Source organism: Cuculus canorus, chromosome 1 (genome assembly GCF_017976375.1).
Source record: "Cuculus canorus isolate bCucCan1 chromosome 1, bCucCan1.pri, whole genome shotgun sequence".
Lineage (NCBI taxonomy): Eukaryota > Metazoa > Chordata > Aves > Cuculiformes > Cuculidae > Cuculus > Cuculus canorus.
Window position 1 is genome coordinate 16,180,320 of NC_071401.1, and position 16,591 is coordinate 16,196,910.

General features: G+C 43.9%; 1 protein-coding gene across 6 annotated transcripts in view; it reads left to right on the forward strand.

The window, feature by feature from the left end:
* Nucleotides 1-16,591, forward strand: part of GDPD5 (glycerophosphodiester phosphodiesterase domain containing 5) — a 170,249-nt gene that overhangs the window by 142,126 nt on the left and 11,532 nt on the right. For all 6 annotated transcript variants that reach the window (XM_054059630.1, XM_009566417.2, XM_054059638.1 and 3 more), the window contains exons 9-14: nucleotides 2,413-2,495; nucleotides 5,689-5,839; nucleotides 7,014-7,232; nucleotides 10,296-10,453; nucleotides 12,440-12,587; nucleotides 15,468-15,550. In XM_054059630.1, coding sequence (XP_053915605.1) covers nucleotides 2,413-2,495; nucleotides 5,689-5,839; nucleotides 7,014-7,232; nucleotides 10,296-10,453; nucleotides 12,440-12,587; nucleotides 15,468-15,550 — 842 coding nt within the window. The remainder of the gene's footprint in view (nucleotides 1-2,412; nucleotides 2,496-5,688; nucleotides 5,840-7,013; nucleotides 7,233-10,295; nucleotides 10,454-12,439; nucleotides 12,588-15,467; nucleotides 15,551-16,591) is intronic.

Sequence of the window (16,591 nt, forward strand, 5' to 3'; positions counted from 1 at the left end):
AGTTTAGCCTTCTTTTTGCATCTCAAACCATCTGCATCTGAGGAGGGCTGGTGCCCAAGCAAGGCTTGACCCTGGCCCCGAAAAAACTGAAATACACTGAAAAGAGGCAAGAAGCATTTTTAATCTTGCCAAACAGCAGCATCTGTCTCTTCTCTGGTTTAGGATTCTACTGTGCCAGAGTTTGACGTACTGGTAAGATATGAGAAGACCTTGGTCACACTAGTCCACCTCTGCAAAGGTGGTATACTCTCGTAGGCACACTTGTTTGCCTTCATTAGCCCTGATTCACACACTATGAGCTCCTCATTTTGTAGATGGGTAACAGTCACGCTACCCTACTCTTGTTGAAGGGCTTTACATTGATTGCTTAGTGGAGGTAGGCCAACCTGCCCTTTCTAGTCTCCCTTAGCCTGAGATACTACTTATAACTCAACTAACTGTTTTACTGTTCCTCGTATGTCTGCACCCCTGGTGAGATTGCTTATAGGGATGTGAGTTCAGTCGCTGCTTGACTCGGTGTCAGATCTTCACCTGTGACTTGCTTTGCATCCACCCAGCAACCCTTACTGACTTAGGCTGGTGGTCTTGCACTCTCCTTGGGTTTCCCTAGCTTGGTTGTCTCTAGTTAGAAGGCCACACACTTTATTTCCTTGTGATTGCTATAGTGTTTGAAAGCAAATATGGAACATTAGGCTGTACAGATACAGAGAGGATTGCCTGGCAGTGTTATCCTGAGGAAACCTAGGATACTTGAGGGGTGGTAAACCCAAGATACTGAAAGAAACCCAAGGAAATGGGGCAGATCTGCCTGGATGGGATCCTTATGTGGCTGCTGCTCCCTGCTGACAGCTCTGGGCATCGTGTATACATCGCAAAAAGCTCTTTCAGCCCGACCTTGCATGACCCAGTGCTGAGCTGTGTAAGAGGGTGTGTGTGAGCATTGGCCCTGTCTTCTCCTAGACAAGTCAGGCTTTGATTGGGACCTTTTTTAAGGAACATAACAGGCGTCTGTTGAACAAACAGAAAAATGAACTAGTGTTGATGTGTGGCTTGAGCCAGAGGGATTCAGCAGAGAGGTACCAGAGCTATGTGGAAGTTGCATTGCTGACATTTGTTCTCGTTATTTTACCCTAAAGCTCTGCTGACCTGATCATGTAAGGCGATCAGCTAATAGGAAAACAAATTATTCTCAGAAACATCTTTAAACTCTTGAGTGGTTTTCTGGTTTTTATTGTGCGTGTTGCTTGCATGGTGCATTTAGGCCTTTGTTCTTAACTACTCTTCTTTCTAACCCCTGAGTAATTCTTGAAAGTCATGGGCTGTAAATGCTTATTATGCCTTGATGGAAATTTACTGCTGATCTTGATGGTGGCAGAGGTGAGTGAGAAAAACAGGATGTTACAGGTACTCTAAACCTAAAAGCAAATTTGGAAAAAAAAAATATTTTTAAAAATAGTTTTATTTTGATGTGCTCATGTTTCAGTGCAAATAAACCTGCCAGATTTTTCTCTCCATAGTTGTCTTATTTTTTTTTTGTTCTCTTGGTCTGCCTGTTGTTTGTTTATGGGTGTTTTGGGGCTAGCTCTACTGTACTGGTTTTGTAGAAAAGCAAAGTACTTGTCTTCACACTGTATTTTTAAGCAAACCTGAATTCTGTTACCATCTGTTCCACTCAACAGGAAGGAAATTGAAATAAAATTTGAATCCTTATCTGTGATAGCTGTAAGGGTAAATTTTCCAGGATTAAGGCTATTTTAAAAAATTGTTGTTAATACTAGCTGTGATGTTTGTTGTTAGAGAAATCAACTGATTTGTAGATGGAGTGATAGGTGACTTAATGAATGAGTACTGTGGAAATAAAATGTGTGCTACAGAACCTGTGGTCTAGTTGTTCTCCGTGGTATGGCTAATACCCTGGTTCATGGAGTTTCTTCTTTCTGTACTGGCATTGTAATCACTGCATAGAAAAGTAGAATGTAGAACTGTTAAGTTGTTTTAGATATAACCTATGGATAGAGAATTCACATCCCTTTAACAACCGCTTTCTGGACATCCCCAGCAAGTGACTGTTTGTGGGACCACCTTGGTAAGGAAACCTCTCGTGCTAATTTTGCCCCAGACCTTGAGATAGTCACATTTCCGATATTGCTGGTCATGATAACTCTGCATTGAACTCTCTCCTGTGTCTGAAAGACCGTCAGTGGAGTCAAGCATATTGGTCATTTTCAGACTTCAGTAAGATGCAATTCTGCCTGGGGGATGGTACTCCAGTGTAACTGGCCAGTGTGTAATGTGCAAAAGATTGTTTTGGATCCTATTTCTAAACCTTCCTTCCAGCATTCTCACTGATACTGCTTTGTAAACGTTTCCACTTACTACTAATCTCTCATTGCTCTTTTCCTTCCCCCATAGTTGGCACCAGAAAACACTCTGATGTCCTTCCAGAAGGCGATGGAGCAGAAGATATATGGAGTCCAAGCTGATGTTGTATTGAGGTAAGCCAGTGTGCTGGCTGGTTTGAGACTTTCTCTGTGGATGGCCCAACTGTGCAAGTGGGTTTTTGGTCCCTGGACTGTATGTGGACATTACCACCTTTTCCCTCTGAAAAGGTCTCTTGTGGTGAACTTGTAATGCACAGATGCTACTAATTGTTTCAGTGAGATGATAATTTAAGGTGAAGTTGTCCAGATGGTGGAACCTGGATACCTTTGTCTTCAAACTAATCTTCATTTGCAGGAAGACTGTAGTTTTTTATTCTGGAGCTTGTTTTATTGCAGTGAAACATGGTTCCTTTGTTCTAGCCTGGCTTGAAGTCAATTGGCCTTGGGAAGAGCCAGAACTGGTTAAATATGACTTTTGCTGGGATGCCCCAGGTGCAGAGAGCACTGAAATCCCAAACTGACTTAATTGCACTGCAGAAGGGTTTTTATGATCCTTGCATAAGTGTCACAAGAATTTAGTAGCTCAGGAGTAAGCCCTTTCTCTTCCTCCACTCCCTTGCACGTCACTATCACTGGGGGAAGGAGAAACCCAGTGTTAGTTCTGTCAAAAAGTCATTCCTGGCAGGCAAATGTCGAGCTGAATTGATGGTAGAGGAGAGGTTTGTTTCAAGAACGTGCTTTGTTCCACAAGTTTAATTCTGTAATATTCTTGTTCCTTTTCTGAATGGTGTTTTCGCATGTATTATGTAGATATGCAAGAGGACAGAAGTGACAAGCAGGGAACAGTAATGTCTTATCTAGGTGTTCCTTCACTTTATATCATTTCTGGGTATAAAATCAAGAAGGATTTAAGGTTGATATTTTCTTTTTCCCTGACTGATTTGGAGGCTGGTGTTGGTGGAAAAATATTTTTGTCTGGTGGAAGATGGGCTTCTGAAATGTAATTGTTAGGGTGTTTTTTTTATTTTGTATAATTGCTTCAGAGCAAGTGATATGAAAACTAAAGGAATTTCTTCCTCCCTGGGGGATGGGAGGTCGTTGTGGAATGATGAAAGATTAATTGTGATGTTTGCAATACAATGCTTTTTTCAAGAATCAGTTCATTAAATGTTGTGAGGCGTTGGCAGCTTGACTGTGAATGAGCAGTTGGCTCATGCAGTGGCTGAATTGGTTGCTTCCATTAGCACTGGCCGAGGGGAAAGGTGTGCTTTTGGGAGGAGGTGAGCTTTGCACGTTGCCATCCATCGGCCATCCTAGAGGAGAACTTCAAGCATCCCATAGCTTAAGCAATGCCCTTGACAGCCCAGTTATCTGAGGCTCTCTTTAGGAGCCCCGAGTCTCTTTGTAAAAAGAGGACTTCGGTGACCTTCAGACCAAAAAGTGAGCTATCAATACAGCTGGAAGGAATTTTGGGAGGGGTTTGTGGCACAATACCCATTACTGTCTTTATCCCTTTGAAAAAAAAAAAAAAAAAAGGCTGTGGCTTGATGGGTCCACTCCACCTGGGATGTCCCCAGGAAGTCTCTCCTGGGATGTCTCCATGTTTCTCCAAGCAGGTTACAGCCATGGGTGGGCTGTTTGGACATATACTCAGACCTATCATATCCTGCTTTCAGCCATTACACACTCTAAACTGGGTGGCCATGATTAAAAAGCCAGCTATGCTTCATGTAGCAGGAGCATAGTATCACTACGTGTTCCTCTCTCATTTTTGAACTCCTCCCATATCTCTTCTTCTAAAGTTCTGCTTTCTGTCATTATTTTTTCTAAGCTGTGCCTGCTAATGCATTGCGGTTAGCCTTGAGTAGTGCTGAGTGACTCCGTAACGCGAAGGATTAGACAGGAGGAAGTGAATGTTAAGTACCCCATAGGATTTCTGCACTGTGGTTAAGGCTTAGTATATCTGATGCTTCTCTGCTATGAGATGTTAAGACTTGAGCTCCTATCTCCCTTAAACACTCCACACTTTTAATTCTGCAGTTGCCTAGCATGTTTTCCTTTTTTTTTTTTTTAAACTGCGTTTATTAAAAACGCTTCGGATTGCAGGAATGTGGTGTGCTGCTGAGCATGGTATTGCAGTGTCAGCATGTGTCTTCGAGTTGTGGGGGGAAGTAGGTGGCACAGTGCATGCTAGAAACAACAAGTAAAGGTGTTGGTGACTTTTGAGATAAGGGACTTCTGCAGTCTATGGTTAGGCTGAAGTAGCATTTGCTCCATTGCCTGAAACTGTTTCTTGTTTTCCCTCTAACTCTGAGGGCGAGTGCTCTGGATTGTTTCCTAATTCAAATGAGGTTTGGATTTTAACCCCATTTCCTTTCCAGACTTTGTGAATCTCCTATTATGAAGATGAGGTCATTAACTTGTAAGACATCATTGTAATCAGGCTGACTATCTAGATTTTTCAGTTTATCTTGGTTTCTGAGTGTGGACAGCCGTCTGCCTGCCCTTGATGGGAACTGTCACTGCCCTGTGTGGTCTTACCACTGATCTAGTCACAGAAATTTGGGCTGCAGGAAAGTTAAAAGAGCTTTTTGTGTTTCCTGGGACCATTATTCTGTAATAGGTGGTTTAAAGACCACCGGGCATGATTTTGGCTGTTTAGCCTCATCAGAGGCATTTTCTTTAAGACGCATGAACTCAACTCATGTGAACGTGGCTGTTTCTGCAAAGCAATTTTCCTTTCAGAAAGGCATTTTCAGAGCAATTTTGATAGGTTGGAGCCTTTGCATTTTGCTGAAAGCACATGAACATCAAGTTCCTGTGTAGTCTGAAAGCTTTTGAAAGTCTAATCCTCTACTGTTAACCATTTGATAATAGTTTGTGTGTCTGTATGTAGAGGGTATGGAAAACCTCTGACATTATTGGGAGCTACAGACATGGCAGAAAGCTTTTGATTAATGTGAACATTCAAGGTGGATGTTCTTGTCCAAGCTACCAGAGTTTGGCACTCTAGACATTTCTGAAGGGGTATTGGAAAGGAGGGAGAGGGGCGATGGATAGGGTTATGTCAGCATTGGAATGATTACAGATATCTAAAGAGAAATTTTTTCTCTGGATACATCTCATTTCAACTAGTCTTGGGGATGCTAGGGGATGTGTTAAACTGGTCAAGTTCTTCTCAATGATTTTGATGTGAAGCCATGAGAGAGGCTGGTGTGAGAACAGGTATTTTTCACGACATACTACATATGTTGTGATTGTGCACGTGCACCTCCATCTGTAACAGGGCCTCTGACTATCTTTGCAGCTATGATGGAGTGCCATTTCTGATGCATGACAGAACACTCAGGAGAACAACAAACGTGGAGGAATTGTTTCCAGAGCGGGCCTATGAACACTCCTCCATGTTCAACTGGACTGACTTGGAAAAGCTCAATGCTGGAGAGTGGTTCCTGCAGGTGCGTACAACCATGAAGCAGATATCCAGGAGCCATGGCCATGGGATGAAAGCTCATGCCTAAACTCCTTGAGGTGGAGAGGTGCAGATCCATCTTCTTGGTAGTGTGGTCTGAAGTGCCGCTACACCAAGAATTCATGAATCATGTCTGTCCTCTACTAAACATAGACTTGGTCTAGAAGAGACATTGTCTTTCTGTGCCTCTTCCGCCGCTTGGAAGAAGGGATCTTAATGCCTGATTGACACCACAAAGAACTTCAAGACCCCCAGGAGCGTGCACATGTTTATAAGGAGAATGGAAAAGAACGTATGTTATACACTGTGTCCATTTTCTTTAATTTTTGCCTGGAGACAATTGTCTTTACAAAGAAAAAACAAGAAATTCATCCTTCAAAGTCTGGAGGGGAAGAATTGCTGTAGAATGGGCTTGACCCATCCTTTGGCATGCAGCCAGGTGGCAGGTGGGATTTTAATTTTTGGCAAGCTCCTCTTTGGCTAGCGGTCATAACTTCTTGGAGAGCTTCAGCTGTGGTCTGGAAGGAGGGCTGCAGCACTCTGGAATGCTCTTGCAAGCTTCAACATGGCTTGCTGAGGCATCGCTGCACTGGTGCAAGCTCACATAGTGCTTTCATATGCCTGCTTGGAGTTCCCTGGGTGCTCACTCAGTCGAAGCCTGCAACCACCGTAGCTTCGCTGCCCTTCTGATCTGAGCTGGTCTGGAGGTGTGATGGGAATGTCTCTGTATTACAGTTACATGTGCTGTGGCACAAACTTCATTGGCCTGCAGATGTGGTTGTGGAAATGCACTGAAATGCAGGGGAAACTACTGCTAGGCAGATGAGAAGGGCCAAGACAGCATCTGGAAGGCTGCTTCTTTGGAGGTACTTTGAAGCAGTCATCCCTGAATGCCTTTCAGTCAGGTGACCATCTCTTCCAACAGCCCATAGCTCTTGTCTGGTTGCACTTAGTTATATAGTAGCACAGAAAAACATTTAAACAAGCTGCAAGATGGTCATTGAGCATAGCTATCTGAGCTCGCCACTGTTGCCAAGGTTAGATATAAAAGGGTCTTTAGTGTTGAAGGTATAAAAGTATATAAAAGTATAAGAGGGTCATTAGTGTTGAAGGAGCCTGGGCTTTTGAGGCACTAATACTGGGATGTGCTTTGCTTTCAGAATGACCCTTTCTGGACCGCAGGATCTCTTTCGAAGTCTGACTACTTGGAAGCTGCCAATCAGTCAGTCTGCAGGCTGGCAGATATGCTAGAGGTGATCAAGGACAACATGTCGCTCATCCTGAACTTCCAGGACTTGCCACCAGCTCATCCCTACTACAATACTTACATCAACATTACCCTGGAAACCATCTTGGCATCAGGAATTCGACAACAGGCTGTAAGTTCTGTGGAGTTGGTGATATTTCGAGAACTGCAGTCTTTGTGGGTTTCTTGAATCATTAAGTGTTTCATCTATTTGTACTCTTGATTTGAAATGCCACTACGTGCCAAGAAGTCATGCTGAAAGTCATGCCTGCAGGTTGGTGGTCCTAGAGGCTTGATAGCACTTTGGAATTGTCTTCATGGTAGTGTAATTAGTAGATAGAGGAAAGCGATTATTCCTCTTCATCATCAGTCGTGTGTTCAGTGTGGGGCTCACCAGTTCAAGACAGATGTTAATAAACTGGGGTGAGTCCTGCAGGGGCCTCCAAACTGGTGAGGGGCCTGAACATACAAGGAGGGGATGTGGAAACAGTCTCTTCATCCTAGAAAAGAAAATATTTTGGAGAGACCTAATAGCAGTTCTCTAGTATTGGCGAGGGGGTTGTTGAGAAGTTGGACTGAAGCTCTTCATTGAGCTGCACATCAGGAAGGTGGGACGCAGTGCTCATTAACTGGATATAGGGATCTAGTTTTCCCTGTGGGGGCAGGCAAGTGTTAAGAGGAGCCACGAGAGATTGAGGGATCTCTGTCCTTGGAGCTTTTCAAGACTCACCTGGACAAAGCCCTGAGCAACTTGTTTGAAATCCGTGCTGCCCTGGTTTGTGTTGCAATAGAGACCTCCTGAGATCCCTTCCCACTGAACAATTCAATAAGAGCCTCAGGCTAGGAGAAGAGGCTGCAAACTGGAAGGTGGTTGTGAGCAGCAGAGAGCTCTCCTTCTCCCTCTGACTCCTTAGTTTTAGATGATGCTTCTCTCTCAGCTGAGCAACTGTTTCAGCCTTGGGTCAGCCTCTGCTTGGAGGAAAAATGGGTGTCCTGGAGTTAAGGGGTTTTCAGCAAAAGGAAGTCTATGTAGCTGCAGAGATCTCTTCCAGACTTTCATTTCTGCCTCAGAATTGTCCTTGCTGGCTTGTGCCAAACACTTTAATTTCCATCTCAGAGTCATTCAGTCAGAGTCCAGTCAGTCTTGTTAGCTGTGTTCTCTCTGACACGAGGTACAGATCTTCACCTAACCCTTCAGGAGCTGCCTCTGATGCAGTTATGTCTTCTGGAGGGAGAGCGCCACTTCCCATGTGTCAGAAGGGCACCCAGACCTGGGGACTCTGGATATCCTTTGGAAAACTTTTCTTCTTGACCTGTCTTGGGAAGGAAAACTGGTCATGTCATTTGGCCTGCGCTCTCCCTTGGATATGGACTGGTTAAAAATAATGTAGTAAGGCTGACAAGTGAAATGAGTGCTTCACTTTCAGCTCATATACTTCATCTGTAGCAATTAAGTGCATCTGCATGCACAGACAAGTTCAGCACTGACTTGTGCAGTGATGGGCACAGGAGGGAACGGAGCTATTTTTTACTTCCATCCATCTTTCTAAGGACTGACACTGCCACCCAATTTCCAGTTAGCTTTGTGGCTGCAGTGACAGTGTTATCCATAAGCCTCTTCCAGCTTGGCTAGATCCAAGGGGGAATCATGTTGTCCTCTCCTTGGGTATCGGATATTTGCTTCTATACAAATGCACGAAGCTTGGGCAACAAGCAGGAGGAGCTGGAAACTACTGCCCTACTAGAGAGCTGTGATCTGGTTGCCATCACTGAAACATGGTGGGACAAATCCCACGACTGGAATGTGGCTATCGATGGCTACAGGCTGTTCAGAAGGGACAGACTGGGAAGGAGGGGTGGAGGCATTGCCCTCTATCTCAGGAAATGTATAGTGTGAAGAGCTGTCTTTGAAGAGTAGCCATGAACAGGTTGAAAGCTTGTGGCTCAGAATAAAAGACAGAGGCAGCGAAAGGAACCTTATGGTTGGTGTATACTACAAGGCCACCTGATCAATGAGAGCCTGCTGATGAAGCCACCTACCTCCAGTTACAGGAGGCTTCACACTTTTGAAAGCTCTCATCATCCCGGGGGACTTCAACCATGCTGACATGTGCTGGAATAGTAGCACAGCAAGCTGCAGGCAATCCAGGAGACTCCTGGAGTGCACTGAAGATAATTTCTTGAACCAGCTAATAGATGCCCCCAACCGTCACGATGAGAGTGGTGAGGCACTGGAACAGGTTGCCCAGGGAAGCTGTGGATGCCCCATCCCTGGAAGTGTTCAAAGCCAGGTTGGATGGGGCCTTGAGCAGCCTGGTCTAGTGGGAGGTGTCCCTGCCCGTGGAAGGGGTATGGAATTAGATGATTTTTAAGGCCCCTTCCAATTCAAACCATTCTGTGATATTGGAGTGGAGAGCAAGAGAAAAATGGTCAAAATGTAAACGTGAAGTGGTATTTCTCACCCAGGTTTTATGGCTCCCTATTGAAAATGCATATGGCTGCATCTGTGCTGCACTGATGCTTTGGTAGATGAGTGCCACTGGGTTAGTAAACATGGATTAAAGCAATGCAATGCCCAGCAGTGCTGCTGGGATTGTCTGGTTGGGGGCAGCTCTGAATGACACGAGACATAAAGCAGCCCAGCTTGGTCCCTGCATCCACTTTACATCTGGCAGCTGAGCACATTAACAATGATTAATTTGAAATGCTTTCAAAGTGTGAAACTTGGGGAAAATTGTTGCCCTGGATTAGAGTAGATGCAGCCCTGATAAAAGAGGGTGAATAAAACTAATCTCAGCCATGGGATCATGAGAGGCTCCTCCAGTGCATCCTGTTTGCACTGTCAGTTTTAGTTTCTTGTTCTTAGTTCTGTTGGTACCCTGAACAGGGCAGGGGGGAGAGGTTTTCAAGGATACACCTTTTCTCTTCTTGTGAGCCCTTGGCCTTGATCTCTTTATATTTTAACCCTTTTCGCTTCTGAGGTTTTGTGCCTTACAGCCCTCTGGGCTTGTGGACAATCCTGAAATGCGTTTGAATAGGGATGTGGGAGAAGTATCTTTCTGAGACAATTTCTATGACAAACGAGGCAGTCTCTCATGTGATTTTTGCTTCTGACTTGGTGTAAAATGGCTGACTGAAAGCTACGTTGTGTTACCAGCTTTGTGCATAGCCTTGCTCTGTCTTGCTTCCTCCGCAGGTGATGTGGCTGCCAGACATTGAGAGGCAGCTGGTCAGACAGATTGCACCAGGTTTCCAGCAGACTTCTGACCTCAAGCTGGACGCAGAGCGCATGAGAGAGAAGGGCATCGTGAAGCTCAACCTGCGTTATACAAAGGTCACAAACGAGGATGTCAGGTACAGCCTTCTGTTTGGACACAATGTGATACCCATGTGCTCCACAGCAGGTGTCCGTAGCTCTGTCCATCCTTGCTAACCTCCTGCCCTGTGTGCATCCCTAGCCCATCAGCAGCTTATCTAATCATCCCAGATGTCCTCCCTGCAGAGAGGTATATTTTGGATGGACTTGCTCTTGAAAGCATTAGCTATGCAAGCTTACTTCTTCCCATCACCCAGAATCCAGGCTATTCCTGGGAGCATACTGCTGATTCTAATAACTCTGCTGCTAATTCAGTATATGATGATGCCTTTTGAAATAAAAATATACGAATTGTCTGATACTGTCAGCTCTTGAAAGAAGTGAAGGCTTTTCATACGGAGTATCTCCAAGGGCTGTTTCATTCTCATTAACAGCTGCCCTTTGCTTCTCTTTGTGTGCTCCAGAGTTGCTAACACAGAATTTTTATTAGTCCAAAGTCTGGATATGCTTTCATAAATGTCTCTTTGCACAGAATTCACACGTTTCATTACTGTCTTTGTCAGCTATTTAGACTGGTCAGGTCTCCTCTTTAATGAGATTGGCACTGTGTGGGGTTCCTTTCCTCTTGCTTGAGCCTGTATTTGAACTGTGCAGTGTTAGGTCCCAGTTTTGCCCCCTCTCAGAAAGGGCAGATTGTCTCTGGTAGGTCTTTTCAATTTTTCTTTTTGAGGTTTTTTTTTCCCTAAAGAAAAACTTGAAAATTAAACAGGTTTGCAAAAGTATCTTCCAAGGATTTGTCTGGCTATACGTTTGGGCTGGGAGTAAAGAAGAGCTGAGCCCTCAGCTGTTTGAGAGTGTGATCCTATTTAATATACTCAAGTGATGTCTTTCCATGGCTGCCAACAGTCAGTCTATTTGCTCGCCCTTAAAACCAAGTCTGTGCTTTACCTGCAGGATAATTTCTGCACGTTTTTTCCCCCCTCTACCTGTTTGCGCTAGCTCAGGGAGAGGACCAAATGCTAACTTTCTCATCCATCCCAGTTATTCAGCTCCAATCTCTAATTAATCCCACCTCAGCTGTCTCTAAAAATCAGACCTGCAACCTGTTTCTTGAACCCTGAAGGCCTTGTGGTGCCCAGTCAAATGTTGTTGTAGTCTTGTGGCATGAAACAGAGCAGGTTCAACCACCCTGGCATAACACAGTTTCTTCAGTCTCCCCAAACATTAGCATCTGGATGTAATATTGGTGTGACCACCTGTGCCCTTGAGGATCCCTTAGCCTTTCGAGCAGCTTGATTATGTTGTAAGCTCTGAGATGTCTGCATCTTGTACAGTGGTCTTTCACTTCAAAGTGCTTTGCTGATATTGAGTTGCAGGGATAAATCTCTGTGCTGCCCATGCAAGAGAGATTAGTGATGCTTCTGCTTCTTAGATAAGGAAACAGAACAATTTATGCAAATTGTGTGGGTACAGGGACTCCACTATCAGTGCTTGGTTTGCTACTGACAGTTCCTGTACCCCAGCTTGCAGTTTTAGTTTCTTGGAAAATGACCTCAGAAGACTGGAAGCTGCAACTCTGACCATCTCCTAAACAAGGGCATAAGAGTTGTATAAATTGATGTTGGAAATGCAGTCTGTCAGTTTTTAATTAAGTAAATTGCCTAGGAAGTGTTACAGGCATCTGAGCCAGGTGATAATTTTAAATTAACATGATGAGGTGGTTGTAAGAGAAACATGATGAGCCCATCATTCTTGAGGAAGTATCTGAGATGGGCTAGGGTCTGAGTCAGATAGTATCCAAGAGGTGAAGAAAGATTTCAAGCTCAAACCATTTGAATCCCATGTCCTTGGGCTTTTTATGAAGTGACTGTGCTCGCTTAAAAAAACTCCACACTATTTCATGCAATTAAAATACAATAAATATAGCCATAATTACAACAGTGACTGATGGCAAGAGCTATCTTTTTGACTTGGAGTGACATCTTCTGGGTGATTAACATCCTGCCCTGTCTGTCTCCTGACAGGGACTATGCCATGGCGAACCTGAGCGTGAATCTCTACACTGTGAACGAGCCCTGGCTATACTCCATCCTGTGGTGCGCTGGTGTCCAGTCGGTCACCTCTGACAGCTCCCACATCCTTCGCAAGGTGCCTTTTCCCATCTGGCTAATGGTAAGTACGATTCCTGGGAAGGTGCTGTGAACCTCTGGAAGGAGGGGATGCAGTAGAGGAACACAGCAGTGGTCGTTAACCACTGCAGCTGTGTGACTAGTGGGTTTCTCCAGGAAGATTTGATTGGGTTCATTGTGCTATTGGGCTTGAGGGTTTTCCCCCTCTGCATGCCTCAGTTCTGAGATGGTAATGGATCAATGCTCCTCTTGTGCAGTCCCTTCCTTCACATGGCCTCCTCTCTCCCCATGCAGGGTTTGGGAGCCTTGGACATTGTGTTGCATGTGCCATTTAACCCATATGATTTTTCTCAAATGGAAAAAACAGCTTTCAAAACCTGCTGAGCAGCTCTTGAGTTGCAGGAGGAGCAGGCGTGCAGGTGAACACATGAACCTGGCTTCTGTGTTTCAGCCAGGCTGTAAAAACGGCTTTTTTTTTCTGATTTTAATACCAAATGAGGGCAAGTTTTACCTCTGGCTACCCCATTGATGGATGAGGAACAACCAATGACCAAAGGTAGCCTCCTTACCCATTATGTAGCCAGTAAACTCTCTTAAAGAGAGAGTTTGGTCTCTGAACCAAATGGAAATATTCATTTTGGACTGGAGGGAAAGCAATGAAATAGTTGTATCAAAGTCCAAAACATCACTGAGGTGATGTAAGTGCATGGAATGGAGGGGCTGTTTTCTGCTGACAGATCCTTTTTGAGCTAGGATGGGAGGCAGCTGTTTTACCTGCTCTCTGGAAAATCTGCTTGGGAGAGGGGAGAATAAGAAGAGCTCAAGGAGAATTTCATGTTAATGAGTTATGTGCATCTTTAGCTGCCGCCTAGATGGATGAACATCTATGTGTTCTGTCCTTAGCCTTAAGCTTAACCTACTGCTTGTGTCTAACTACACAAATTCACACTAGTGCACGCCAAAGCTGGAGAATTGGAAATGGGTTTTATAAAGACCGAATATGTCATCAGAAGGGATTATCATTGTCAGAATTGTGCTGCTGTAAACATCTGTTGTCCACTACAGCTGGCAGGAGTTGTGTGCACGTCACTGGCAGCTTTTTACTCCAAAAGCCTCTTAGCAGATACTTGGAGCCTTCCTTCTGCTAGATTTCCTACTCAGTCCTCTGCTGCAAATGCACACTCATATCACTGGCAGCATAGAAGTCTCTTGATTTCCTGCGTATTGAAGTACCTGGGTCATGTAATATAACCAGTTTTGCCAGCTGAATCCCCTGTACCACATGAGGGATGGCTCGGGAGCCAGGCTTTGGCTGCCCAGTGCCCTTGGGAGCTTTGCTGGACTGTTTTACCAGCTGAATAGTGTAAATCTGTTCCGCTCTTTTCACACAGGAGCCATTTGCAACTGGAAAAATACATGTAACTTATGATTCAGTTAAATAAAAGGGGGGGAAGGGGAAGATGAGAAAGTGACAGCCTCTTTCCTCTCTACTCTTGGTGGAAAGCTGTTGGTAAGAACAGAGGCCATCAGACAGGCCATGGAGGAGGGCTTCAAAAAGCTTAAGCTGGGGTTCAGCCCCTAACTTGATGTCCTTAAAGCAGGAGCCTAGTGTGGGACTCCTCTCCGTGTTTTTGGAACCCTCAGAGCCAGGGTTTGAGTTGCTTTCTGCCCAGTTACACTGAATTGATGAAGGTTAGATGGGCTGCAAACGTGTGGATTTCAGGAATAGGACTTATTTTAGCTATAATGTATAAAAAACCCTAAAGTAATATTGATAAACAGCCCTGTCAAAAAAAGGACCTGCAGCTAAAATACAGCAAATTCCTGAGCAGATCTTGGTGAGGATGGAGCAGTGCTACAGGTTGTCTCATTGCAATAGATGTTTGCTGACGCATGTTCCTGCCTCTGCCCAGCTGAGGCAGCATCTGCTCAATGGCAGTCCTAATAACAATGTGTGTGAGGTGCATGTCTTTGAAAAATTCCAATTTTTTTCTTTTGCTCATCTTGAATTTCCATTTTTGTAGCTTATAAAGCCTGGATTTTGTACCAGAAACTTGTAGTTCTGAGCTTTCTGCAGAACTTAAAAAAAAAAAAAAAAAAAATCTTAAATACCTTTAATTGGGTGCTAGAGTTAGCCCAGAATGCTGTGTTCATGTCTACCTATTGTTTGAGTATATCATAGGAAATGCAACTTTTGCCCCACCAGAAAACGTGCTATTTTGAGTCTTCAGTTGCGGAATACCAAAACTTGCGTAAATGGAAAATCTGTATGTGTAGATTTTGTTCTAAATTAAAAGACTTTTGACTTTTCATTTAGAATATTTAGTTATGATGGCATTCTCCTGCCAAGAAAATGGGAGATATCAATTTTGTGTCTGTTGGTCTTAATGCATGCAGCAAATGTAACATGAAATGTCACCCTTCTGTAATGAAGCTGGAAAATACAAGGATTTAATCTGGTTAATTAAAGCATTGCCCTGATAGTTCTGTGGTGCACTTTCACAAGATAAATTGAGACATACAAAAAGTCACTGAACAGAAAAACAAGTAATTCTCTGCTTCATGTGTAATGTGTATCTATTTCTGTGTTTTCTCACAGACTTGGATCTCCAAACAGCATCTTACCCTCATCTTGAGGTACAGCTGAGATAGGCAACTTTCAGCCCAGAAAGCACTGAGAAAAATGTCAGCACGTGAAAGGAGGGGGAGTTGAAAATTGTTCCCCGTTTGCAGTTTTTCCCTGATAATGTCATTTTCGGTGACAGACTAGCATTAGAAATGCTGTAAACGTGGTGATTTATATGTGACCTCTGCAGCTCTGTGTTAAAGTTACCACCAGTGCAAAAAGAAGAGGAATGTGTGGTCTCTCAGCGATTGTACAAATCAGAAGATTTAAGGTCTGCTTATGTTCTTTGTTTTCCAGCCCCCAGACGAGTACCACCTAATCTGGATCACGTCTGATCTCATTTCATTTATCATAATTGTAGGAGTTTTTGTATTCCAGAAGTAAGTAGCATTGTTACAGCTTGACTGTCCTGTATTTGTGTTGTGTGTTTTTGTTCAGAGCGTGGGGTGGAGATGGGAGAGAGGAGCACCATGTTCCTCAGGTGCTTGAATCGCAATAGCAGGGAAACTGTTCATTAAAAATCTTTACAAAGTCTCTGAATAATAATTGCACTTCTGAGATATGACACTGAATTGGATGTAGTTGCTGTTTTTTAAGAAGAACAAGAGATCGCAAAATAGTAGCAATAGACAACTTGCTCTGCTCATAAATGTGTGTGGGAGAGAAACTGTAAATGCTTTAGGGAAATGGACCTTGAGAAAGATTAAAATGCTTTAAAAGAAGATAAGGAGATGTTTTGGGATTCCACCATTATAGTCATCAAGAAGAACATATTATAGTTTTCTTAAATCTGTTTTTTCCCATTTGGATGAAGAAATGTTATGACTTAGAAAATCAAATCAGTGGCTTAGTTTGATGCGTAGAGAAAGTCTCTCAATTTCCTGTAGAAAAGGGGGAGCAAGGAATTGAAGGGTGCAGCAGAAGCCCCTCTGTTAGCCAGGGTTCCTGAAAACAAATGTGGAACGTAAAACCTCTAGGAGCAGAGCAAGCTAAGACACTGGTAAATAAAGAGGAGGTAAATCAACTTCCTAATAGCAGAGCTGGCCAAGCTATCCTCCTCTTAATTATACTGGAGGAAACTACGGTGTCCTCTGGGCGATACGAGTTTTCTCCTAGGAGGCATTTTAGCTGTCAGTGGTGACAGTGTAATAACCCTCTCTGGGAAAAAGCTTGAGCTCAGAGAGAGATGTGCTCCCTCCAGTGAGAAGCAGCAGCCTTCTTCTGGGAAAATTTGTCGTCTTGAAATTGCATCCCCTCTTCCCCAGGCTCTATAATCTCATCTCCTTTGGCATGCACAAAGGACTGTCATAGACACATTAAGGGACTTACACTTTCATTCCTTCCTGATACTGAAATAACTTTGTGTTAGGAGCAGCAGTTTAATTTGCTCCAGCCTCGTGAGCTAGTGATTTTGCTGTCGT